Raw genomic sequence first — 27,578 nt, 5'->3', positions numbered from 1 at the left:
CTGAAAAAAGGAGATGTAAATGTATTGCTTTTATACTTTTTAAATCCTGAGCTCCATGGGGTTTAATGGAGTTAACATTTTATTTCTGATATATCTCCAAAAGTATACAGTAAAAGCAATAAAACAGTTTATTTTGTCATACTTTGTTACATATTAACATGAAAAAAAAAAAAACTTTTTTACCCTTCACTTTACACATTTTGCTTTACTGCACCACCTTTATTGTTTTTGTACAAAGTTTCTTAATCTATGTGATGGCCTTAACTGTGCCAACCTACCATCATATATTACCTTACGTAAAAGTAATTTTCTTTTAAAAATGTGTCTGTGTGAAATTTCTGTCTATGACAACTTTGTATTAAAAAGTGTCTTGGCTCTAGTTTTGTAATAAATACATATTTTGATATTCATATTGTTTTGAGGCGTGCGGCAGATATCTGGGCATTATTAGTGCAAATTCAAACTAAATCCAAGCAGTAGGTGAAAAAATATTAGATTTTGTAACGACCATCATCATCAAAATTATGAAAAAACATGGTCATGCCACCTATCCATATATAGCTAATACAATGCCATAAAATACACTGTTTAGTCTTCAAATGTGACAGCAAAGTTTCACTGTGGCATCAGAAAATAATGTGATGGCAGGCTGGTTAGCACCACACGAGTTGAGTTTTAAAAAAACTCTCTTCAAACACAGCTTGTGAACTTGACTTCTCTGCAGGAGTTCACAGAATATCATAAGAGGGTAAATTTGAAAAGCAACCCGTGTTATATCAAACAGGCTCTCGATGTGCAGGACAAATAAAGCAGTTCACAGGCTGCCTTACTGACACAGAGGTCGTACCCACCTTTACTTTTATTCACAGCTCTTTTTACACAGCCTGTAATTCATAACTTAAGTCTGTAGGAGGATGAGATTTTATAACACTTCATTATAATCAACGACCATCCCTTGGTCTCCAGTTATGAAGTATATGAATGCATGTTAATGATACCGTTACTAAAGTGAACAAAAAAGGATCCAACAGAATGTCATAATAAATACAGTCAGTAAATGAAAAACTGGAATAACCGCCGTGTTGGTGTCTTCTGATGAGACAGATGCCATGTTCACTAACGTGTGTCACTTTTGAGTGCTGCTGGTCACGGCACGGCGTTAGTGCCCGAGTACACGAAGCTCGCGGCAATCGCCTCTGTTGTGCCCTTTCCCAGCTACTCTCCCATCATCCTCCTCTCCTCATCCACGCTCCCTTCTCACCTCCCGTCCTCACTGGACATCAACGGTCATGCCATAGTCAGGGCTGCTGGCGAATTGAATCTTACCATCTGTTTCCTGCTCCTCAAACACTATGACCTGTAATAAAGCAAACAATACCAACTTAGCTGAGGTCATGAGAGGACAACGAGAGTGGGTGGTTGAGCACCAACGTAAATATATGCACAGAAATTAAAAAGTTGCGAAAGGCAGAAACACAGTAGATAGAGTACATGTAGCTAAGGCCTTCTCCAGAAAGTGCTCCAGAGTTCAACAACAAACTCCAGGGTGATGAAAATCACTAGCTGTATACTGGAACTTTTGCCGTATTACTGGAAGTGAGGAGCATGTGACTGCAGGAACTACAGTATATAGCACTCTGCCACAGATGCACACAGTCCTTTAAATTAGTTATTTCAATAGTACAAAAGGTTTATATTTGCATCTGGATTCAGACCTGCATCAAATAGTGATAGACATTAATGTTCATCAATGCGTCATATCTTTGGGGTACAACACATGCGCAGTAAAATCTGGTCTGCACCGAAATTGAGCCAATCGCAACGCACAACCACAGCTTCAGTTACAGTGCGCATGCGTCATACCCCATACCCCAAGACCCGTGTCCGCCCGTGTCCCAGCCTCCTTCAATAGACCTTTCATGTAACTAGTGCCACCTAGCGAATTGCCATCCAATTTTGAGGAATTTGCTCGCTGTTAAAAACAAAATAACGCATATCAAAACATAAAACATACATACAATACGGAATGATTTTTTTTAAACATGGGAAAATAGGGTTGAAAATGACCAAAGTTACCCTTTAAAAGTGCTTTAAATGTAACCATGTGGCAGCACTATACACAACAAAAAGTTATTCCATGGCCTAACTGTCCTGTATATATCACTGTGATGTGTTTAGTATATTTTTTTAATATCCCGTTAAATAACAAACATATGGGACTGAGGATACCTTTGGTGAAAGGTTACTAATGCTTAAGTGACTTTAGTATCTCGTATATATAAGACAGAAGTAATGTACCTGGTTGTCCCCCCTGTGAAGCCAGGGACCTGGGACGTAGAGAGTTTGCTGAGGACCGACGGACCGGTAGCGACCCAGATTCCTGCCGTTGATAAACACCACACCTTTGCTCCATCCCTGTGAACACAAGTGACAGTTCACCATGACAACAGGCAGGTTCAGCCAATTAAATGCTGATGGGTAAAAGAAGAAACACGTCGAGAAACACCACATGTCAAGCCTTCCTTTCTAATGTGATTCGCACCTCTTGCTTCATACATCCTGAGCTGTTGTTAATTGCAGCTCTTCGCTTCACTTCTCTACATCCAGCCACTTCACTTTGAGCTTCAAGTTACAAGCTAAAAAAAGCTGAGAGATTTACAGTATAATAAGAGGGTAAAGAGGCGCTTATTCAATCAATAACCGCATTATGTAAAACTGCATAAATATTGGATCATCATCAGATCCTCTTTTCTGTAAAGAGCCTTTTAAGATGCTGTCTGTTCTCACTAATAAAATAATATTATTGTGTAAATATATACAATTAATATTAAGTAAGTTGCACTCAATAATGCTTCTCAAAGAACTATTTCTCTGGGGACAATACAAATTGCCAAACCAAACTATATTGTAATATTCCAATATTTCTGAAGGAGGCATAATCACTAATAATATTGTAATCTAACGGTACATAATAAAGATCAAATAAAAGATGTGAATAAATTCACACTGAATCTGAATTTCTGGTGTCAAAATTTCTATCAGATCTATAAAGGAGAGATTCCCATGTCTACTGTCTATGTGGTGAAGACATCTTACTGAACCAGAACTGTATGAATAAATATCAGTCCTGCGCTACCAAAACTGTCTGGCTAAAGCTCAGGTAATAATGACTAAAACCAGTAGTATGTGAGTTATCTATGAAAGTATTGACAGCTTGATTTTTCTTAAATCTAGAGGAAGTAAAACCTGACATTCATATCTGATTTAATAAATGTCTTTACTGATGCTGCAACGATTAATTCGTTAATCGATTACTTGTCAACTATTAAATTAATCGCCAACTATTTTAATAATCGTTTGGGTCATTTTTTAAGAAACAAAAATTCTCTGATTCAGACATTTGAGGACGTCATCTTGGGCTTTGGGAAACACTAATCGATATTTTTCACCCTTTTCTGACATTTTATAGACCAAGCAACTAATCGATTCATAAAGAAAATAATAAATAATGAAAATAATCAATAGTTGCAGCTAACTTGGTGTTTTTAACTTTCATTTATATTGTGAATCTATGAGAGGTTGGGCAAAATAACCCAAACACCAGTCAATGTACGGTAATTCTATCAAATAATGCAGCCCTGTACAAAATACTGTCCTTTGTTTTAATTAACGCTCCATTTTTGGTTCAGATTTAGTCAAAGAGGTATTGAATAAACTTAATGTCAGTTTCTGAGTCTGAGGTGCTGCTGTACTGGATTTCTGTCCTACTCACAGGGAGTTTGATGAAGGTGTCTTTAGGGAAACTGTTCACGTAGAGTCTGGTCTGGAAAAACCCTGGGAAGGAGGGCCGCTGACGCATCGACATCCAGTGGCTTGAACTTTCAAGTCTGTAAAAGGAGAACACATTTTGCACTTTTCAGATGACTTTTTCCACAATGCTGTATGTTTCATAGCATGAAAGCACAAATCTCGATTCTCTTATGTAATATTTAGATACACTCTGCTGCAGTTTTTCCTCAAAAACTCAGTATTGACTTTTAGGTGTTTAGGCCAACAGTGTATCATGTCATTCATATTTATGCGCCTACAGTAAATGTCAAGTGAAACCTTGGACATGGATGGCAGGGGAAATATTCAGAATCACTATCTTTGTTTTGTGTGAATTCAAAAGGTTGTCATGATAGAAGAAAAATTCCTTCCTCCGTTTTGTTAGTGTTCACTCATACAGGGCTTCAGGCCTTGACATTTTCAAGATAATGCTGAGGTAAAGAGATTGCAATTTTTCAGTACATGAGGAGAAACCAAAAATGACTTGAAAATATATGTAGATAATCCACTAAGTACAAATATAAACCTCTAAAGAAACTAGAAAGTCAGATAATCCTAGTGACCTTGATGTTTATTATCTGTGCAACAAATATGAGTTAAATACTGACGGTAATCAATACAAGAAAACAACTAGAAATCCTGAATATCAACAAGGATTATGTGACTGGGAAGGGTTGTGGAAGATATTTTACTTCAATCTGGTGTTAATGAAACTAATATTGCATGTGATATACAGGAAGGCATCATAATATCATAATGTGGAAACATCACAAGGGAATGCATTTGCATGCATTGGGCCCTGCCAAAATGCCCTTATAATGCTTGGCTGGTGTGGAGAAATTACCTTATGGGATGGGTGCCATATTAAAGTTTGCCAACCGCAGCCCAAATACACAAATAGGACTTGTGTTTTCGCCACACTGCCGGATCTGGTGTGAATGCAGCTGTAATGATTTTCTGGCTGTTTGAAATCTTACATTTAAGTCATCAGACACTAGCCTGACCCTGTCAGAAGGTTTGTTTCGCAGAGCCATCTGAGTAGCCGTCATTGGAAACTGTTTAAAAAAAAATACACGGCAGGTGATTGGATGAACCATCTGTCAATCAAACTAACGAAAGCAAAACTAACTGAAGGCGAAATCCTCGCCGTACTTTACACGTTCAGTGCCGTTCTTTACACGTTCAGTGCCATGCTCTTCTTTGAATGAAGAAATACTCTTTAGTTCTGATATATGTGATGCTATTGCAACATCTACGTCAACCTCTCAAGGAGCTGCTATTGTTGTTTAGAGCGAACAGTCGGCTCTCCGTGTCGTCTTACATTATGGTCTCACACACCTGAGTCAGGCCCGTAACGGCCAGTAGCTCCTCACAGGAAGCTGCTTGGTCCGTTGTCTGGTGAGCCGGACACAAATGCATTACTTGAAGCCTGACTAGATGGATTGTCATGTAACAATTGATCCCACAATTCTCGCGTGATCTCGTGACATTGCGAGAGTTCAGCTGCCCTGAAGGCTAGTCAGATACATGCTGCTAACTGAAATTCAACTTACAATGAATTATATTTTTACGAGGTTTTTTCTTTATTGTATTCACCTGAAGCTAAAATTAGTTTGGATTCTGCTAGTACTGTGTATTATGAACACATTGTGCTTGTGAAAAAGTAAATATCAGATTTATTTACTTTTTACTATTTAGTCACAAAAAGGTAAATGTTTTCCTATCATGTTGAGCCTCTAGAACATTGAGAACAGTACAGATCTTAACTGACTCCAGCAGTGATCTACCTACTGTTCTGCTCATAATTTAAGATGTTTAACATGAGACGCTGGAATGGAAGGCTTGTTTTGATTTCTGCATTTTGCCATCATGTTCCCACCGTAATTGTGTTAAGCAGGGAGATAATGAGCTGGATTAAATCAGGAGCATGCAGGCGTAATGACAGAGAAAAACAAACATGGAGGGAAACTGGGTAATAATTGAAAGACACGAACCTGTTTACAAAGCCTGGCTTCATATCCAAACTACGAATAATGAAGTCACGGAGGGGGCGCTTGTTTATCTCGATATCTCCAACAAGACCTGAAAGGTGAGTCAAAGCTGCTTTAAGTTTTTTTACCTTATTGATCTTAACCATTGTGCATCCCTTTGTCCTTAGAAGGACAAATATGTCCGTGTCAAAAAACTGCTATAAAATTGCATAATATTATTTTCAACTTTCACTGATTTAATTTTATAACCAACTTTATTTATTCATTTTCAGAATTGTAACCCTTTAAATGCCAGTTTGTTTACATAATGCCCCTGTTGTTATGAACAAAAAAAAAAAAAAAAATCTGATTTATTTTCTGTATACTAAATGCTAGGGGGAACTAGCAGTCTGGGATATGTCAATGATTAGCAACAATATTGATTTTGATGCATTGCAATCAAACACTGCAGGAAAAATAGTAAAAAAAATACAATTTTGAAGCCAGGGCTCCAGATTGAAATCCCGATATAGTACAATGCATGATTTTACGTGGTAATGGCCGTGGGATAAAAATTGTGGTTTTAATAGGTTTGTCCTTAACAATGTGAATGTCTGTATTTTACATACTATCTTCTTAGTGTCTTTAGACAACTTATTAGAAGGCTTATCAGTGTGTCCAATTTCACATATCTCCATTATGTCTTATGATTGTACTTGAATTTTAACTATTTGTGAATAAACTAAACTGATTTTGGCTACACACTTTAATATAAACTTATCATAGGAGCTGGGGTTGTTTTTCCATAATAAAAAAAAATAACTCACACCCTTATCAAAATGCCATATGCATTAACACAGCCAAAATGATCAAAGAAATACAAATTCAAAACCCCAAAACATCCTTAGTGATGCATAAGGGTTAACAACATTGTTAATTAGTTTCCTTCAAGGTATCTAATGAAAAAGATAATTCGGCAATACTTGTCCTGACTGGAACGTCTACACAGCCATCAGTTAACAGAACAACTTGTACCTTTGCGCTGCTCATCCAGAGTTTCCCCATAATTCACTCTTCCGCAGTTCTCCACCAGTAAACTCAGAGTTCTTTTTCCCTTCAGTGGAAAAATGCACAACACATGAGAGGTATTACTAAAATACAGCAGTATTCCTCAATGGAAAGAATTAACAACAAAAAGTAGGCAAAGAAATTCCTTTCAGCTAGTCTGGCTTTAGTAAGGCCGATCTGAGTCTGCACTTTCCCGTAACGTTGGCGTTGACTGTTCAAATTTGTTGAGATAAACAGTCATTTGAAGGTTTTGCTGTTGGCTTAATACGGGGACCTTGCTGCCAAAAACATCTATCAGCATCCCCTGAAGCTTTCACATGCTGTTAAATATTAATAACGTTATGCTTCTGAAAGTAACTAACCGCAGAGTAGGTTTTTAACTACAAAAACACACACACACACACACACACAAGGTACCTTCCCATCAGGGAGTGGAAGTTCTTGCGTCTTATAATCCAGAACACCAACCAAGTGCTTGTCCACAAAAACCTAGGAAGAAAAAGAAAAAGTAATACACCACATCAGAAACTATTTAATATTTGTGTTGCTAATGTGACCAGAACAGAGAGAAAAGGCTCAGCAGGAGCACCAAACCTTCCCCCACCTATTTGTAGACTGCATGTAAATGAATGTATAAAATAACCTGAACACCTGCCGTCAACATGAAGCATTAATGTATTTGTCTTCACATAACATTCAGTCTTTCATTGAAGTTTTTAGACATCAACTTTTGAGAACTATGACTGTTTGACATTAACACCAGAGCAACTGGTAGCAGCCTGAGCTTGTTAATTGTACTCCACAAGTTCACAGATCAGGGGTGCAAACATTCTCACAAAGGAAAGTGTAAATGTGTGATTGCGGATGCATTATGTCGGCGTCTGTCTTCCTGTCTTTACCAGTGCTCTGTCTCTGATGTTGTTCTTTGAGTTGAGGGCTCCTTTGCTGGTGATGGTGGTCTCATACAGCGTGTAGCCGTAAGACTGACCGTTGTTGTTGTTGACAGGGAGATTCTCCATGTTCACCGGCATCTCTGACTTCAAAGGCTGAAAAAAAATATACAAATGAAGAGCTTAAGACAGACACAAGGTGTTTCAATGTGCTGCCGAAATTTGACGTTTAAATGTGCTGCAGAAATTCAACGGTTTTTTTTTGTTTGTTTTTTTAAATGGTTATATGAAGTTTGCTGTATTTTAAGTGAACACACAATCTCGAAACCACTCTCAGTGCAGATGGGATCTTATCATTCCCGCCGCACTATCTCCCACTCGCAAGATGGCTTCACCCAAAGTGATGATTTATCAAACCTAATGAAGCTTTCCTGTCTGGCGTTCAGAGCAATCCTTTTATTCAGCAGCAGTCTTTTGCACACCCTCGGGAGGTGCGTTATGCACTCTTCACGACACAATAAACACTCGATGCTATGACACGATTAACCACGTACCTCCAAACACACAGATACAATATCAAACCCAGGCATCCCACTCAGTCTCTCTGAAGCCTCCGAAGAGAAAATGCTCTTTTTGAACAAGTGTGGCTGGTCAGGGGCAAAGTAATTGTCGTCTCACAGGGAAGCAAATTATTGCGACGGGGAGTGAATAATTAATGTTGTAAGCGACTGCCAGACGTGCTACATCTGGTTTGAATATAAATGCCCCTGAAGAGCACGGTGTAAATGGCTAAACTAGAGTAGTGGACATGAAAGCGAACAGACATGATGACACCTTCCAAACACGTTTTTAACCAGTCTTTTGGCAAGGGGAGATTTTCTGTTGTATTCATGTTTTATTTCCACAACAACCTGCTTTACAGTCATAAAGCTGCACACCGTTGGTTACTGCTGGTCCCTGAGCAAGCCGCTAGTGAAGTTAGGAGAGGATGTCTTGCTCAGGGGCATCTCATGTTCATTTAAGGGAGGAGTGCTGCTCATTTACTTCCCTTCTCAGACTTCCTCAACAGGTCCAGGAGTCCAAGCTGGTGGTGGATGATGACTGCAAGCTCACTTTTCACTTTCAGATTACCTTACCTGTATGTAGCTAAAGGCCTTCACACACCGGGGATGTGACGAATAAACAACATGAAAATACGAAATACTCGCCTGCGAATATTATATGTCTGGGGCTTTTATTGTGAAAGGTAAGAACAAAAGGAGTGGATCTTGTCTGCGCTGCCTTGTCAAGGTTGAAAGGAGCAATAAAGTTTTCCGTCCTGGTTCAGACTACAGAGCATCTGTGTTGTTGTTCCATAAATATAGGCGCAACTCAACCCGTTCTGCACAACGTGATTGGTTGATGTCTTTATTCGCAGTGCGAAAGCTCAGGAAATCGACCTTGTTCCACAAAAAAGAAATTACACCGCTTTTTCGCCGAATAAAATCCACATTCTGTGTGAAAGTATTCATGACAAAAACAACAGTTCAGAAAAATATATTGACATGCAAAATAATCCCCCCAAAAAATGCCCTGCTGTGTAAAGGCCTTTACTTTGTGATTTTCAGAGCTTCAAATTAGAAATGAAATTATTCTGTAGGGGGTTTGGTTTAAGTATTAGAGGAACATATGTTACTGTATATCTTATGACTTGTTATCATTTGGAGAGACCAAATGGCTTCCTGGCAGAGATGGGGACTTGGACTTCTATCATTTGCTAATGTTGACTGACTGTAAAATAAGGTTAGCAAAGCTGCTAACAAATAATAATAAATACTGGTAACAGGTATTTGATAGGGAGCTTGTGCTCCTGTAAATACACCTGTCCTCGGACTAGGACAGCCTCATGTGCTATGCAAGGCTTTTTGAGCATGAGAATACATTTTTTTTTTAAAAGTAAACAGACCACAACGGGCTGCACATCCATATAATTGACAGCAAATTCTCTTTGAGTTTATTTGATTGGCTTTTGTGTTATAACTTATGCATTCAATAGTTTGTGTATTACTGTTGTCTGTCAACAACCTTCTGCCTCTGTTTTGAGCAATGCTACATGGACGATGTTTATTATTTCAGTGCCTCCAAATTTGGCACTCTGTGTGCGTCTGTAGCTTACCTTGTCGGTGAGATGCAGACTGTCCCACAGAGACAGGTGCTGCTGGATGACAACAGGATGGTACGCTCTCCTCTCCTGATGAGAGGGCAGTTCAGGGAGAGGCTGGGCTGGAAAACAAGGAGGGAAAATGAGGGTAGGATGCAGTCTGTATATTCATTTATTTGCATTTCCTTCATCCTGTATTTACCCAGGGGATGCAAACAAGTCTAAACTAAGGGGATTTTTTTTTTAATGAATACAACATGATGCATTCACTGCCCACATTCAGTCAGAGAACGGAGTTAAAGATTCTGATATTTAAAGAAATATCTTAACACTTGCCAAGCTGTGAAAGGTTTAAAGTTGTAAGACAAAAACACAGACAACTCAAAGCCCGGACAACGCTGTGGTAGCAACCGGTCAATCACAAAGTAGCCACGCCCTAAAGCATACCCTGCTTTATCGTCTATTTGACTCTAAACGGGACCATAATTTAATCAATGAGCATCATGCTGTATTGAGGAAGACTTGAAACTAGCGATTGAGACCATAAACTCATGTTTACAATGTTTACTGAGGTAATAAATCAAGTGAGAAGTAGGCTCATTTTCTCATAGACTTGTATACAATCAGACTTCTTTTTGCAACCAGAGGAGTCGCCCCCTGCTGGCTATTAGAAAGAATGCAAGTTTAAGGCACTTCTGCATTGGCTTCACTTTTCAGACCCAGAGGATGCTGCCTGGTTATCACCCCCCAGAGAGAGAAAGATGGAGCCTGAGGAGGTCTGTTTTGTAAATTTAATATGTAAACCATGTTAAGTCTAAAAGCAAACTAAAACAATGTTTTGGTTACAGCTGGTACTAAGAAAAACGTAGGATAATTAATAGATAGATAGATAGAAAGATTGTCCCATTCTGCATTATCCTACATGAGGTTCCTGCTCTAAAGTCTATGAATCAATCAATACCAATCAAAAAGGTGACCTGTCCCTTGGAAACTGCTTTTCAGGCTCCTTGGGTGAGCCATTTGCCCTCCACAACAGCATCCAGTTTGTGCTCCATGTTGCAAAACACTCTCGTTACAACAATTAACAGTGGTTGCCCATGCCCTCTCACTGCTTTTAAAGGTGTTAAAGCATGCAGAGACACCAGCGGTCCCTCTGGTATAGGCTTGACAGCATTTCCTCATCACCTAGTGGTAACAGCTGGATCACTTAAGGAAAGCTTCGAGGATAACGGCCAACACCTTTCTCCTAAATGGCTCTCTACAACGCTTACAAGCCTGTGCCTTTGTTGGTGTTTATAACGTGTCAAATCTAAGAGGGGAAGAGTGTGCGTTGGAAAGACATTTCTATGAAGCTATCATAAACTGGTACCATGAATAGGGAGTTGGCATACTGCAAGTGCACAGACAGACTGTGGTGCAAATGAATGTGTAGCTTAAATAGCAGTATTATATACTGTATTTTTGCAATTTTTGACAGCTTTGTAATAATAAGAAAGCCCCAAAGCATATATGTCACAGGTCTATCTTAAGAGCCATGTTGTTGTCAAAGATCAGTGTTAGACTTTTGACACATCAGACTGAATCCATGCCAGGTTATGCAAAAACAAAACCACGCGGCAAAGAGTAACTGACACAATATACGTGATTTGACAACCAAACAATAATAAAATATCAAAATGATCTAATTAAAGAACTGGGTCATGTGTTTGAAGTTGATGAGCAGAACAAAAAGCCTTCTCAGACTCACTCTCATATCCAGGCCACTGCTCATTGTTCAGCAGACTACAAAACATAAGGATGAATCACGCACAAGCAGCCTTTCAAACTATCCTCAATCACCACAACTCTGGGCAAATTATTACTTTGCTGTGCTGGATTCAATCCTAGATTGCCAAAAGCTACATTTTCAGTTCTGGCCACAAAACACTTGAGACTTCTGCCCCCAACCACAAACCCTTGTTTTACAAACAGAGAAAAATGCAGCGGCAATAAACATGATAAAAGGCCTAGTATGTAATTTTCACAATGGGTGGTAATTGAGGGTCTTTGACTTTGGGCAGAAATCTCACACACATGCACAAACACACAAACCCATATCTAATCCGTGCTTGTAATCATATGCAAAGTTATCCCAGTTTAGCCAACAGAGAGCAGGTTCTACAAGGAGAATTAACTTAAGTGGGGAGATGAAAGGGAAGGGAGAGAAAGAGAGACAGAAGATGTGGGGCCCGACTCTGCAACAACACACAACACTCACCGTGGTAGCGGCTGAATAAATTCCTCAGAAGATGGTACTTGGTGGTGTAATCCCCAGCCTCGGATAATGGAGCATCGTAATCTGAAAGATAATGCGCTATCAGAACAGCAGGCTCGGGCGCCGGAGAGAGGCAGGGATGCCTCTTACCGTGGCAGATGCTTTCACTATGCTCCCCTATCAAACATCTTGAGACAGCAGCGGGCTGAGACACATTTTAGGTTATCTTGACAGAAAATTGAGGCAAAAAGGTAAACACAGGTATGACGACGGCTGAAGGTCAGAGGTGGTCTCCCCTGCTGGGGAGCAGTTTTCAAAATTCTTCTCTTTTCTCAAGAACGAGGTCATTACAATGTTAAGTACCCTAGAGGAAGATATAAAACCCATTGTACCATCTTTAATTTACATTTCCCGAGCATTTTATTAGGTAATGAATTCATTAATGCACACTGCATATTCAAATTTCAAAGCAGCCGAAGGTCAGAGGCTCAGGAGTAGAGATAGCGCCATCTCCAGCCTATTCACATTTGATTCAAGCAGATAGGCTCAGTCTGTATTTCAAAAAGGATATTGTTTGATGATTATTTACTTATTTACAAGCTTTATGGATTGTTCAGCCTACACTGATGCAGAATCAGTGGACTTTAAAAATAATTATAAAATCAACAGAAACATAAGTAATTGAGAATATGGGTCTGGCTATTAAAATGCAGTTTTGTGTTGAATCCTTGTGGCATGAGCCTATAGGTCAACCCAGACCTATCAACCCTGTATATGATAATATTTCTCCTTACTCAAAGGGAATTGTGCTCATTCAAATGTTACAAAATGCTGGTCATCATTAAACATACCATAGCTTGTCACCATAGGTTTCGGTGCTGGCAATCCAACCTCAAACGCTCCGCTCATGAAGCCAAAATTTGTTCCTCCGTGGAACATGTAGAGGTTGATGGACATGTCCAGCTTCAGGATCTCTGTGACCACAGGTATCATGTCTGCAAAAAAGAAAAAAACATTTAATACGTATAAGTCTAAAGGGCACTGTTCGGTCGTAAGCTATTGCCTAATTCATTATTTTGATATAACCAGTGAGTAAATCAGAGAATAACAAACACAAAGCTAAACATTAAGAGCCATGAGTAACAAAAAGGGAAAAAAAATGATTTCAATAACCCTATTGCCCTCAATTCCACTCCAATTGAAACATGGAAAGACCTCAGCCACACATCCTATTACAGGTTACTATAATTCATTACGGTGCAATGTTCACACCCATAAAAATTGCCCACCTCCGTGCACAAATTAGCTACCTATAGTTTGCAGCGAACATAGCAGAGCAGGTAATTAAGTATTCAAATTGGACTTTAGTAGTCAAATTGGACTGACTTTAATGATCTGAATCAAGGGCATGAGCCTTAGTGAATAACAATTGAGCAGGGTGAGTGACAGAGCCGGACTCGGTTGGTTTCATGGCGGTGGCACTAGCTGTGACCGACTGTTGGGTGTGTTGCAGTCTGCAGAGCACTGAACTGTCAAGGACATGAATCCCCTCTGAATACCAGCATTCATTTCACAGCTGTGACACTTTCTGCATGGCCAGGGTCTTTTTTTCCCCTTATCCCTTTCTCACTGAGGAGAAAATACATAAGGAAGCCTTCATTTTCAGAACATTTTTTTTGCAAAGATGTGGATGGCTGCTGGGAATGACAGAGAGCAAAAAGGAAGCTTGTGGCTGTTTGAAATAAGATATTTCTGAGAGCACTGAAGATGGTGATAGCATTAGTCTTTATAATTGTGAAACAGGTGCTATCATGTATGTCACGACTGCACATTACATTAAATATATCACCCTCCTGGCTGCAGCATGTGGACCATGTTATCTGGTATGTGGGAGATACAGTAAAGTACATACTATACGAGTTAGCCGCTGGCTCTTTTACATTAATATCATACTAGGACTTTACATAGCTTAAGGGCTCATACCAACAGCCAGGACAAGGTGATTCAACCTTCAACAGTTTATGGCACATGTGTTTGTGACATGTAGCTGAAACTAGTGGATTAATCAATTATTCAATAAACAGAGAATTAATTTTGAAAATCCATTAATTGTCAAGTGTAATGCCAAACATTCACTGGTTGCAGCTTCTCAAATGGAAAGATTTTATGTTTTTCTTTTTTATATCATTCCAAATTAAATATGTTTGAATTATGGACTGTTAATCGAAACAAAACAAGCAATTTCAAGACACTGGGCCAGTGTTGTAGTTAAGACCACCTAAACCGAGACCAAGTCATGACCAAGACCAGAGTTTATTGAGACCGAGACAAGACCAAAACTTTGAGGGGTTGAGACCGAGTCAAGACCAAGACCAGACCAGTGCGAGTCCCACACAGTATGACACATTTATGATAAAATGTGGAACATGCAAACCATAGGCACTCCTCAAATTGATCTGAAAGATCCACATTCCCATAAAAACACCCTCAGAAAACAAATACAGATTCCTCTTCATTCACCTCTTTTAATACGATAAATACTGTATATGTGTGTATGTACAAGTGTACCATGAGAAATGATAAAATAATCAAATGGCATTGCAGAGGTGAATTGTATGTGAATTTTCCTGTCTTTTCTATGAGCAATTACAGTAATAACGTTAACAAATCAAACAATAAAGAGGCAATTTAGTGATGCCCCCACATTCGTGGTCTTGACTGGTCTTGAAATAAAGAGACCGAGACGAGACCGAGTAAAAATGTGGTTGATTCCGAGACTGAGACCTTCAAATTTGGTCTTGAGACCAATACCGATCTCAAGCACTACAACACTACCTTGGGCTCTGGGATATTGCAAAGGACTTTTTCACTATTTTTTGCACAAGGATGCATTATGTATGTGGAAAGCTACAAAACAATTTTGAGGTACTTGTACTTGGCTATTTCCATTTTATGATACTTTATACTTTCACTTGACTACATATGAGATGGAAATATTGTACTTTTTACTCCACTACATTCATTTAACAGCTATAGTTACCATTTACTTTACTAATTAAGGTGTTTTATACAAAACATATGATCACCTTATAAACTATGATGCAGTTGTTCCCTGCAAAATCTCCTTATTTTCAAGTCTATGATTTAGTTTATAATTGAGTCCTTATTTTCTCAAAACACATGATACAAATATTCCAGCATCTTTTCAATGCAGATTTGAAGTCAAGCTTCATATTTTCATTTCACACTATGGGCCCTCCCTACTTTTATTTCTGATACTTTAAGAACATTTTGCTGAAAATAGCAATGTATTTTTTAGTTAAGTAAGAGTTCTACATTGTTGTTTTTATTCCTTTTACACAAGTAAAGGATCTGAATCTTTCCTCCACCACTGCACGTGGGTGACATGATACACAGTCCTGCCAATAGTTTCACACTATGCCACTAATCGACAGTTGGTGCAATAAGGAGCCAAGAAATGTAGCAATGCACCAACCAACAAGAAGAAGACTGATAGCAAGAATCCATGAATGTAAACCGAGTAGATTTCAAATTCCTCCAGAAAATATGCTCCGCAAATGTTTTACGAGGAAGAAAGTGTGTTCAACATCTTTGTTAAGGCCACAAGGATAAACACAATGCATTTGGGTGAGAAACAGTGGATGTAAATATAACTTTGTCCTAGATCTCACATATTTTGCCATGTCTAATGTTCAGGTGCAGTTAAATATTTCAGCACATATACAGCCTGTCACTTCTAGGACATTAGGGCCGCAACTACAAATTATTTTCATCGATTTGTTGTTTGCTCTATAAAATGTAAGAAAATGGTAAAATGTCAATCATTGTTTCCCAAAGCCCAAGATGACGTCCTCAAATGTCTTGTTTCGTCCACAACTCAAAGATATTCAGTTTACTGTCATAGAGGAGTAAAGAAACCAGAAAATATTCACAATTAAGAAGCTTCAGAGAATTTTGACAATTTTTTTCTTCGAAAATTGCTCAAACTGATTAATTGATTCGCAAAATAGTTGATTCATTTAATAGTTGTCAACTAATTGATTAATTGCTGCTGCTCTATAGGACATTTTAGCATATCATTAATAGGAAAGTACCCATCAACTGAAACCTCATTTAATGCAGCCAAGGGCAAGACAATCCTAGTGTGTATCTGCATGTGTAGCTAGAGCATGTATGTGGATACAAAGGAAGTGTGAGGGCATGAGATGAATGTGTAACACCTCCACCTGGGCTCAGTACAGTCAGTGAGAATCGGTGGAGCACATCTTTGAACAATCCTGTACAAAGACGTGTTTGAAGAATCTAGCCTCTGAACATCAAAGATATGGCCCAGAGATAAAGTCGAGAGGATGGGACATAGACTCTGGTTTGTGATACTTGGCTCGCAACCCACCATGCATGAAAAGTATATAAATCTCTGACAAAGCCACAAAACAAGGAAGAAATGACCATATGCTAAGCTGCACGTCCCAGCTGCACTGAGTGGGCTCTGTGCCTTTTGTGAAGGAACTAGAGAGACTTTCTTACACTCAGTCTGGAGAATTTATCTTACACAACCTCCAAAGCAATGAGCTTGTCCGAACCCTGTGTCTCCCCTGGCACAGAGACTGTTTTATTCTCAGCAAAAAAAGGTTTGTCTTAAGCTTTTCTTACCCTAAGGCACTGAGACTCTGTCTCACCCTCAAGACAGTCTGCTTTACCTTCAGAGGTTCTGTATTGACTCGCAACACAAAACCTGTCTTACCTCCATCTCAAATTAGCCAGTATTATCGACCTTCTGTACAGAAAGAAACCGTTTCACCCTCTCAAAGAATCCATCAGCAGAAATCCTGTCTTAGTCTTACAAGGGATCCTATAGCCCTCTCTAAAGAAAACCTGTCTAGTACCTATCCTAAGTCAGTCTTACCTTCAGCTGTGTACACATGATGAAGATCTCCCCAAAGATCAAACCAGCCAGACCAGTACTCCATCACCATCATAGGCATCTGAGGCTAGTGGGAGAAAAAATGGTCAATTAAACAAAAGATACGTCTGAATGACTTTTCCGTTTCTTTCCTACCTTACTACCTAATTGCACTTGAACGAACCTTGAATAAATTGTCTTAAGATTAAAGATATTCTTTCAGGTCTCTAACTTGTCCTTTTAAGGTAAGACACCCCAAAGTTTCACTGGGATTTACCTGGAGAGTGTATTTATTGGAAAGAGGAATGACTGCTAATGATGTGTCTGTTTGATGTTAAAGGGTAACTTTGGTATTTTTCAACCCTATTTTCTCATGTGCTTGTGTCTAACTGACTAATGGCGGCAACAATTTCTGAAATAGGTCCAGTATTGAGGGAGAACGCTGTAACCGGCAACCGCGAAACAAGCTGCGAAGGCAAGTGAGCAGCATCAATGCAACAATATGTTCACTAAAAGTGCTTGTTTTTGCCACTAACAGGCTCAGATTGTTATCATAAGTGTCTGACAACATAATGGAAAGGACCCAACAGAGATATAAAACGTATTTCTTACCTTTCACTTGATCCGTACTGTTTGTTATTGTGTCCAAGACCCGTTGAAGGAGAAGTCTCATTGTGAAATCTGAATATCCGTATACTCTGGCTCAAATAAAAACGGGCGGCCATCGAATTCAAAGACCTCATCCACATTGTGGAAATCATCTAAATATTCAGCCAAGATGACATTGAAAATCTTTTAGATAACACTAAGCTACACTTTCTATACTCCAACACAACAAACTCTGCCCGGCTGGCACTTGCAGTGTTTCCATTACGATGGATGTATTCCACTATTCCACCGTTGTCTTCCGGCAACACGTCACCTCGCCAGATTTTAGAACGAGACTTCTCCTTGAGCGAGACCCTTTCCATAATGTTATCAGACACTTATAATAACAATCAGAGCCTGTCATTGCAAAAACAAGCACTTTCAGTGGACGGAGATGACGGTTCCAGCTTGTCCTAATTGCACCACATCGCAGCCCATGAGCAGCTACCGTCTACAGCGCTCTCCCTCAATACTGTACCAATTTCAGAGATTGTTTTCCCTATTAGTCAGTTAGACACATCTAAAAATGTGGATTAACTAATAATGAACAATGTAAACACACAAATAAGACTCACTTGTATTCCTTCCAGATACTTGATGTCATTCCTGTTCAGTTTCTGGAAATTGATGGTTTCTAGTGCTTCAGACACAAAAAGGTAGAACAATATTATTAACACAAATGCAAACTAACAAAGATGCAGAACACCAGTTCATACCAAAACCAAGCATTCTTTAGAAAGAGCTTCATGGAATGATTGTTGATTTGAGTTGTACTTACACATACTTATATTGTTGTCTTTAAAAAAGGATAAGTAGTTTCACATACATTAGCACCTCAAACTTCCATATAAAGCAAAATTCTCTTCAAATCACAAAGTTAATAGGCATTAAAAGGGTCTAATGAAAGCTTCAGCGTTAGGAATCAGGTAACAAGGCATTAAACTCCCAACTGTTCACCTATAAAATGCAAATCAGGGCTAAGAAATATGCATTTATAAAAAAATACCCAGAGGAGAGTTTATTGTAACAATACTCTGAAGGACCCTGTCCTGTAATTATGATGATGACAATGCATGGTTTGCACTGCAGTGATTATAAAAACAGAAATACTCTCCATCTCAGTAAAGAAATGTATTATTGTGGTGTTAAAACAATGTTTGCTAATGTGTGTGCATTAAAAAAGCATATGTGTCACAATGTTTATGCCAGTGTACATGCAAAAAGAACAACTTCCTGGTACAACACAGAGTGCTTTGTGTGTAGTCCTGAGCTGCAGCTGCCTGACACCCAGACACACTTTAGCTCAGAACTCGTCGTTGTGTGAAAACACAACACACCAACCACCATACTGTATCTGTGTGTGTCTGTTTGGGTGTGTGTATGTATGCACAGTCTTGTTTGTCTGTCAGCCCATCTGACAATACCTCCTTTCACTCCTCCACGCTTTAGTCCTCCCTTGTTGTCTGAGGTCAGCAGCAGCTCTGTGATGCCCCTTGACAATAACGCCTGGAAAAAAGGAGGATTATAAAAATGGAGGTTCTCTCTGAAATATAATTTATGATTTTTTTCAAATTAAGTGAAAAGGAGAGCGAGTAAAGGACAGCAGGAAGAACAAACTAAAGTGCACTCTCATCTATGAGCTTGTTTAATTTAAATAATATACAATTTAGTTTCTTACCTCCTTGATGAAAGGCATGTACTTTTCATCTTTAGCATATGAGCCATATTCATTCTCCACTTGAACTGCGATAATTGGGCCACCCTCGGAGTACTGCGCATTGATTATGCGAATAAAGAACACACATTAGGGCCTGGCACCAGTTCTTGACCATTCCTACCCTCAATACAGCTGAATTTTAAAAACACTGTGAATGGAAATCAGATCTTGTTCAATGATGCATGGAGCTGATAAAAATAAAATATGGCTGGGAAACTATTTAAGTGTGTGTGGTGCATTGTATTGCTAACTATCTTTAACATAATGGCCAACAGCAGCTATTTATTCAATGTCCCTTTATACAACGGTTCTTATGATATCTTACAAAAAGATATCTAATTTTTAGTGCTTTTTTCCTACGAATGTCCAGCAACACGTGACGCACATGTCAATTTCCACTCGTTACATGCATACAGTCTGATCAAAACAAACTTCTATCTTCACAGGAAACAAGGTTTAGGGCAACAAAACTACTTTGGGGTTTGGGTTTAAAATAACTTTGGAAGTGGCGTAACTTAAGTATGGAAGTTCGGTGACAAATAAATAACAGCGGTCTCCAGGGTGAAAGTCCGGTGTTTTTTGACCCATCCATCCATCCACCCCAACCTCCTGCCTACGAGGCGTTTCATGACAAGGCTTATTGAAAGAGGCCGGGACACGGGGTCCTTTTGGTCTTGAGCTATGGGGTATGACACATGCGCAGTGTAACAGGAGCTGCGGTCGTGCGTTGCTATTGGCTAAATTTTGGCGAGTACAGACCAGATTTTACTGCGCATGTGTTGTAAATGTGATATGACGATGATAACGTGTGACATCTCCTCTTTCCACCCTCCTTTGTTCATGATTACGTGGATTACATACAAATTGAAATTGTAGGATATATACGAATTACAGAGCATTACTTTTCGTAGGTATAGCTACGAACGGTGTATGAGAACAGCCTGAGTTATTGAAATTTATTAGGAGGAGGTAACAGAAATACTGCATGCAGGGATAAAATATGATTGTGAATACAAGGATTCTATCATGAAAATAATAGAAAATGTTTTTGGGATTGGATACTTTCTAAATTAATTGACAGAAGTTTGTATGCATGTAACCATGAAAACTTGAAAAAGCTTGTCTATTTTGAGCATAAATGCATTTTATTCATGTTTTTTGTATTAAATATTTGGCCTCATATACTTTTTCTAGAAAACATTGTAGTGTGTACATCAATCAAATAATTTTACATTTCTATCGAGCTAAAATGGAAAGTACCTGATGTGGAACAACTCTCTTAATGAGTTGATTAAAGAAGGAGTTGACTGCGTCCGTGAATCCCGGGTACGTTGTTCTCAGTTTCATGTTTTGATCCCGTAGTAGCCAACTGAAAACAAATCACAACAAAACCTTTAAAATGTCCAAAAAGCAACATATCACACGAGTTCTTGAAAGTGCTGTGCTGGGAACTCTCTTTAGGTTTTTTAGCCATCGAAGGTAATCGCACCAACCTAAGCATGACTATCATAAAGTGCAGTGCAGCAGAGGAAGTCATGCTTCACTGCGTGCCCCTAGAAACACTCTGTTTAGATGATTATCAAATAAATATTACCTCACATTCCCTGAAGGCAAAACTACTCCAAAAATACCTCCTTCCAGTCTTTTTCCCCTCCAACATTCACCCCATTATCTGTTCAAATCTATTTTGATTACAGAACTAAATGAATTCATCCTTTCAAGGAGATATGCATGTCAGATTTAATTAATGTTCTCCTCACACTAAACGTCTGGTAAATCATCGGTGACTTTCATCTGAGTAACATTGGAGGTTACTCACATGATGCATAACATCCTGTCTTACACTGTATGTAAAGCCTGGTTGTCTTTCTATCATATCTGTACAACACTGTAAGGTGGACCAATCTCACCAAGACAATGGGTGCGGTCCAAATGGCACACTTTTCCTTCTTACTTTTAGTACATACTTCAGCTGCCCTTACAAAGTACGTACTGTTGCATGCAATATGCATCCAATCGGGACATACTACTTCGTCATAGGAGAGAGAGAGAGCACACTTGAAATAATTCACATCATTAAATTATTTCCACAAATTTAATGGATTTAGCCTGCAGCAAAGACACCGCTAACAAACAGATTACCTGACTGAACAAAGCCAATTTAAGGGATTAATTTAGCACCCCACTGGCTATTCTACAATAAGGCTTTAACATGTGGCTGGAAGGCATATACAAAATATCTGCAAAGACAACACTTGACTGTGATTTTTACCTGGGTAGTCCCCCTAAATCCCACTCAGCACAGATGTACGGCCCTGGACGCAGAATCACCCAGAGGCCCAAGCTGGCTGCAAGGCGGAGGTAGGCTCTAAGATAAAGATACAAACAATGTTATTTATTATCAATACATGTCAATTTAAAATGTTTACTGCAGCAAATATAAAGCGGGGGCAGATAGTTATTCTCAATTAAAGCAGGTGTTCAATTGCAAATGTTATGTCATTCATTCTAAAATATTTCTCTCAATTTTTTTCCATTTTTAAATCACATTTTTTCTGTTTTGAGGTGACATCTGCTTCCAGCACTAAACTTGACAGCGAGCAGCACATTTGATGGATCGACGCCAGCTTATCAATAAATCAAGAAGCACTGATACTGATTTGAGTGCACTGCTAATTAATCAAAAGCATTTCTTAAGGGTAAACGTACACCCTCTCAGCAGTATCAAATTATTCAAGACCGTGGAAAGCTAAGCCCTTCTGCAATGCAACAGTGCCATCTGCAGGAGTCTCTCCTTCACTATCCCTTACTCTAAATCCAGCTGATCCTGAAAGTTGAACACCCCTCGCTGAGGCTCATGCAGGTTCCACGGCACATACCTGAAAACAGAAATAAAAGAGAGTTTGTGTGTGCTTTTAAAATGTTATGTATATATATATATATATAAATCAACTGGTGGCTTATGACTCATTTCTGCTCTACTTTATTTGACCTGCATATAATATCCAGTTAAACAACTGTCTGACACAGTTCATTCTGGTGCTTTAAGGCACTGTGTATTCAACCAGTCATGAGTTGCAGTGGGAGCCTACGTGGTGAGAGTATTGAGGCCACAGGCCTTCATCTTCAGCAGCCGGTCCTCCCAGTAGGCTCTGGGGACACGGAAGTAATGGATGGAGCCCCCCAGGATGCGTAAGGGCTCTCCCTCCAGAGTGAACTGAGACGAGTTGGCCCTCAGTCCGTCCCCACGGCTTATCATTCTCACTTCATGGCGATTCCTAGGGGGCAAAATGCAGTTTACAACTGAAAAAACAACTGGTTGAACTAGTACAACTGGATCGAAAGCCATGAAGACATTTGAGACATACTGAACTTCTCCTGTATGAGAAGCGAGCTTGTCAACAAATATACCCTTGAGCAAAATATTTAAACCCAGTTCCACCTGTTCAGAACTGCATTTGAATGTATTAAAGAGGACCTATTATGCTCTTGTGCCTTTTTCACTTTCCTTTAGTGTGTTATAGGTTTTTTTTGCATGTAAAAGATCTACAAAGTTACAAAGCCCAAAGTCCAGGCCAAAGGGAGTTACTCTCCCCCACAGAAACACTGCTCCTGAACTGCCTGAAACGCCTTGCTTGAAGTCCTGCTTTTTCTTCTGTAACGTGGTGATGTCACCAAGTAACACATTTGTGTCTCAAATACTCGCTGCTTTGATAACCCATCTGCACACGGACCACAGAGAGATGTGCCGAGGCTTTTCGGGTCGGGTAAAATCTAACGCTAACATTATCTCTGTTGATCCAGTTCGTTTGCTTGCTTCCATGGTGTTTGTATGCCAATTTTGTTTCATATGTGGTAACGGGGTGTTGAAATGGGCAGTGAACGGGATCACACCAGCCAAAACAAAACCAGACGTTCCGGTCTGTAATGGAAATCTCAAAGGAGAACTTACTGGCTGTTGTCAGAGAAGCCAGTATTTCAATTTAGCATATTTCCTTAATCTTGGATGACATATCATGGTAATTTTATGATTTATTACAGTAAATATATTACCTATTGTTCCTTTAAAGCATGTAAACATGTTCTAGCAGAAATCCAAATATAAGTATGCACCTGAAAATAAGCATAATAGGTCCTCTTTAATAACAGAAGAGGCACACCTTGGGGCTTGGACATCTTGCAAGGTTCAGTTATGGCTGATTATCCTAAAGCCATTTGATTATGACAACTAAGCTATTTCTCATATATATATACATATATATATGAGAATATATATATATATATATTTTTTTTTTTATGTACATATATACAGAATATATATATGTATATATATATAAGCAGTATATATATATACATATATATATACATATACACAGAGCTCTCCTACATATCTATGTACATAATTCAGCATAATGATACAAAAATAGCATGATCTCATTCTGATCAGTAAAAAAAAAAAATGCATTGAGACTTACATGTTGATTGGACCTCAAAACAGGACAAACTGAAGTCTAACACAACTTGTGTAACGTTCAATGTCCACAGGTGAGCCAGGTGAAAGCTCACAGGCAACTTTCTCCAGAATATTAGTCAAAGGGGCGTGCCTGACAGCATTATAAGAATATGCAGGTCAAATGGGGCAATCGAGTCTCCGATCCCTTTGGTGTTGTTAATGGAGTAAGACAAGGGGGTTTACATTCACTAGCCCTCTTCAATGTGTACATGAATGAGTTATCTGACCAACTAAGAGGCTGTAAAACATGCTGTATGATTGGTAACACCCTGGTAAACCATTTTATGTATGCTGACGATATAACTATTGTCTCTCCTAGCAGTGCTGGGTTTCAACAGCTGCTGAATATATGCTCCGAGTATGGGGTCAAATATGATGTGCAATACAATGCAAAAAAAAGTGTTCTCATGTTCTGTAGAACAAAAGAAGGTAGGTACCTCAGCTTTCTGTTTTTTTTAATCTATCAGAACAACTGCTATGTGTTTGTAATAAAATAAAATATCTGGGGCATTTCATTACAGATCAAATGTCTGATGATTACGACATGTACAGGCAGTGCTGTATATTATATGCTCAAGCTAACATGTTGGCAAGAAAATTCTACATGTGTTCAGACCATGTCAAGATAGGTCTCTGTAGAGCAGGGCTGTCCAAAGTGGGGCCCGCGGGCCAAAGTTGGTCCGCCATCAGGTTTGAGTTGGCCCGCCAGATGTTAGCAAATAATTTTTTCTTTTATTAAAAGACCCAACCGACTTTACTGTCTTTTGGAGGCCGTACCAGGCTCGGGTTTATGTTTAGAAGATAGCGGCATCATATGAAACAAGGACTCCATTAGTACCATATCATGTCATATTAGCTTGTCAGGAAGGAGGCCAACACTCTAAAGTTATGTTAAATGTTGGTGGGGAAAAACTGGCATGGCCATTTGTCAAGGGGTCCCTTGACCTCTGACCTCAAGATATGTGACTGAAAAAGGGTTCTATGGGTACCCACGAGTCTCCCCTTTACAGACATGCCCACTTTATGATAATCACATGCAGTCTGGGGGGAAACATGCAGTTCTTTGAATGCAGTATAAATGTGTTATTTTTGCCTATTCTAAAAATGGTGTATTTTAATATTTCTGCATACTGGGGTCCCTAAACAGTCTTGGAAATGCATAAATGAGCCCAATTGTATTCAGCAGGTGGGTTTTAAGGGGCTAACTATGTGAAACATATTCAAATAAGTGAACTAGTACCATTTTGCATCTTAACAATACAATACAATACAATACAATACAATACAATACAATAGGTGTTTAATTTTGGCCCGTGGCCCACCATTGAGTTCCAGTTTTGGCCCTCCATGGAAAAGTTTGGGCACCCCTGCTTTAGAGCCTATTGCACTCCCCTCTATACTGCCCCCCTGTGGGCCAAGTTTAAGAAGGTGAGCATGCATAAGCTTCAGGTTGCCTACATGTGCTGCATGCGGATATTACTTTAAGAAACCCAGGTGGTGTAGTGCAAGCAAGCTGTTCCGTAATGCAGGTGTCAACACTTTCCGGGCTCTGTTGAGAAACCTGATGTATAAATGTATATGTCGGCTAAATGATTCTCAGAACGCCATTATCATGCTACTGTCAAATCCTAGTGTTAGTGTTACACGATACCAGTCCCCCCAGTGGAAACACTGGTATAACTGTCTTTTATAAAAAAAGTGGCAGTTTCTATTTTAATGTATGTATTGTTGTTTGTGTTGTATGTTTTATAATGGACTTCGAGTCTGTCAATAAAGATGAATTGAATTGAATAGACCAAAGCACATGGCAGTAACTTTAACCAACTTGACTGCAACAGTTTACATTAGAAGAGTCAGCGCGTGCGGTACTCACTCATCACTGCACGCATGACTCCGGTTAAGAGTTGACTACTGGTTAGACTCCCTTCAGGGTTAGTTGTTGTTGAAGTGTTTTCCTTACCTTGAAAACTGATAAGCAACTATCAGTCCTGCAGCAAAACACAGCAGGAGAAGATATCTTTGCTTTAGGGACAGACGAAATGCAGCCATTGATGAGCTTTACTTTGGTAGTTGCAGCACGACTTCAGCAACAGTTGCAGCCTGTAATGTTTCTATTAAAGTGCATAAGGTATCTTTAGCTTTCCAAAGTGGTCGACCGATTACATTCCTGTTATTAGACTCATCCAGTTTCACAAAACCTGTCAAAACTGACATGACAAGTTGCTCTACCCCATGTTCACACCACGCTGCGTTATCCGCAACGTTACTTCCGGGTTTAATAATTAAAAAGAAACTAAATACAGTCTATGAAAAATTAAACTTAGTTTCTCATTATGGCAGCTAGAAGCGCCAGTAGTCTAAAAGTAGGACGAACAAACACCCGAGTTACTGAGTCCTGCATGTAGGGACCGTCGCACAATTACGCTGCAGAAGAAACGCAAAAAAAAAAATGTAAAACCTGTTCTTTATTTCTTTTAGTGTGCTGCAGCTGGTTGCAGTCGTTAATTATAAAGCGCATACAACCACCTACTGTACCAGAGTAACGTAGTATGAAATATTATTGTCCTTGGATTACTTTATATCATTAGGTAAATAATTAAATTATAGCATTAATAATTAAAGAAAAAAAAACTGATATATATTCCAATCTCCTTCAAATATGCCACAACCGCTTGCGTTTCCTGCAACCCATCTCCAATTAAAACTTTCCTTGCTTTTTATTATTTTTTAAAGGACCCATATTATGCTAATTTTCAGGTTCATACTTGTATTTTGTGTTACTACTAGAACATGTTTACATGCTTTAAAGTTCAAATAAAACATTATTTTTTTCGTACTGTCAGCCTGAATATACTTGTATTAACCCTCTGTCTGAATTGAATTGCGTTGCTAAGCAACAGTTTGGGTCCATGTTTACTTCCTGTCAGCTGATGTTATTCAAAAACACTGCAACAGGAAATAAACTGGGACACATTTAGAATGTTTACGTTTAAAACCGTGTAATGATCTAAATATTGTATATTTGTGACATCACAAATGGACAGAAATCCTAACGGCTTGTTTCAAACGTGCAATTTCTGAATACGGGCTGTGTGTATTGAGCTTTGATAGTTTAACAGTGTTTATAAAGCACTTAAACCTGCTGTATAATATAAAAGACCTGAAAATCTCACTTTTTACAATATGGAACCTTTAAATAATAAAAGAAATGTGGTTGTTTCCAACAAACTACCAAACATGATCTCCTTAAATTCTTCTTATGTATGTCATTAGAGCTGCAACAATTAATCGATTAGTTGTCAACTCTTAAATTAATCGCCAACTACTTTGATAATTGAGTAATTGGTTTGAGTATTACATGCCAAAGTTGAAAGGGAATGTTGTTTTTACATTCATATTTTTAAGCTACTTTTTAGTGACTGTCTTTGTTTTGCATATTTGGGCAAATAAAAAGAAGGCAATATGCCCGACAGTCTCCTGCCATCATCGTTCCCTGGATGCTTTCTAATGAGGCCTAATTTAGTCTTGTATGTCCTATTCTTACCTTTTTGATCGGTGCATAAAATCCTCCCTCCTCGCATCCATTCTTTTTATTTTATGTCTTCTTTCAACTCATGATCCCCAAA

At 38.9% G+C, this 27,578-nt stretch overlaps 1 protein-coding gene across 1 annotated transcript; it reads right to left on the bottom strand.

Annotated features, from left to right (window-relative positions):
- Nucleotides 1–60: 60 nt before the first annotated feature.
- LOC119491773 (beta-galactosidase-1-like protein 2) lies at nt 61–26,378 on the bottom strand. Its single transcript, XM_037775988.1, has 19 exons — nt 25,913–26,378; nt 22,532–22,717; nt 22,250–22,318; nt 21,712–21,807; nt 20,700–20,808; nt 19,401–19,493; nt 19,147–19,228; nt 18,298–18,362; nt 17,078–17,162; nt 13,002–13,145; nt 12,154–12,234; nt 9,912–10,018; nt 7,766–7,912; nt 7,284–7,355; nt 6,834–6,912; nt 5,823–5,910; nt 3,773–3,887; nt 2,299–2,415; nt 61–1,357 (listed from the first exon to the last, which is right to left on the bottom strand). Exons 1-19 carry the CDS (start codon nt 25,999–26,001, stop codon nt 1,271–1,273), a joined length of 1,911 nt encoding a protein of 636 aa, XP_037631916.1. The 5' UTR covers nt 26,002–26,378; the 3' UTR covers nt 61–1,270.
- Nucleotides 26,379–27,578: the final 1,200 nt, after the last annotated feature.

Source organism: Sebastes umbrosus, chromosome 7 (genome assembly GCF_015220745.1).
Source record: "Sebastes umbrosus isolate fSebUmb1 chromosome 7, fSebUmb1.pri, whole genome shotgun sequence".
Taxonomy (NCBI): domain Eukaryota; kingdom Metazoa; phylum Chordata; class Actinopteri; order Perciformes; family Sebastidae; genus Sebastes; species Sebastes umbrosus.
The sequence above is the reverse complement of the archived record's forward strand: the minus strand, read 5'-3'. Positions and strand labels throughout refer to the sequence as shown.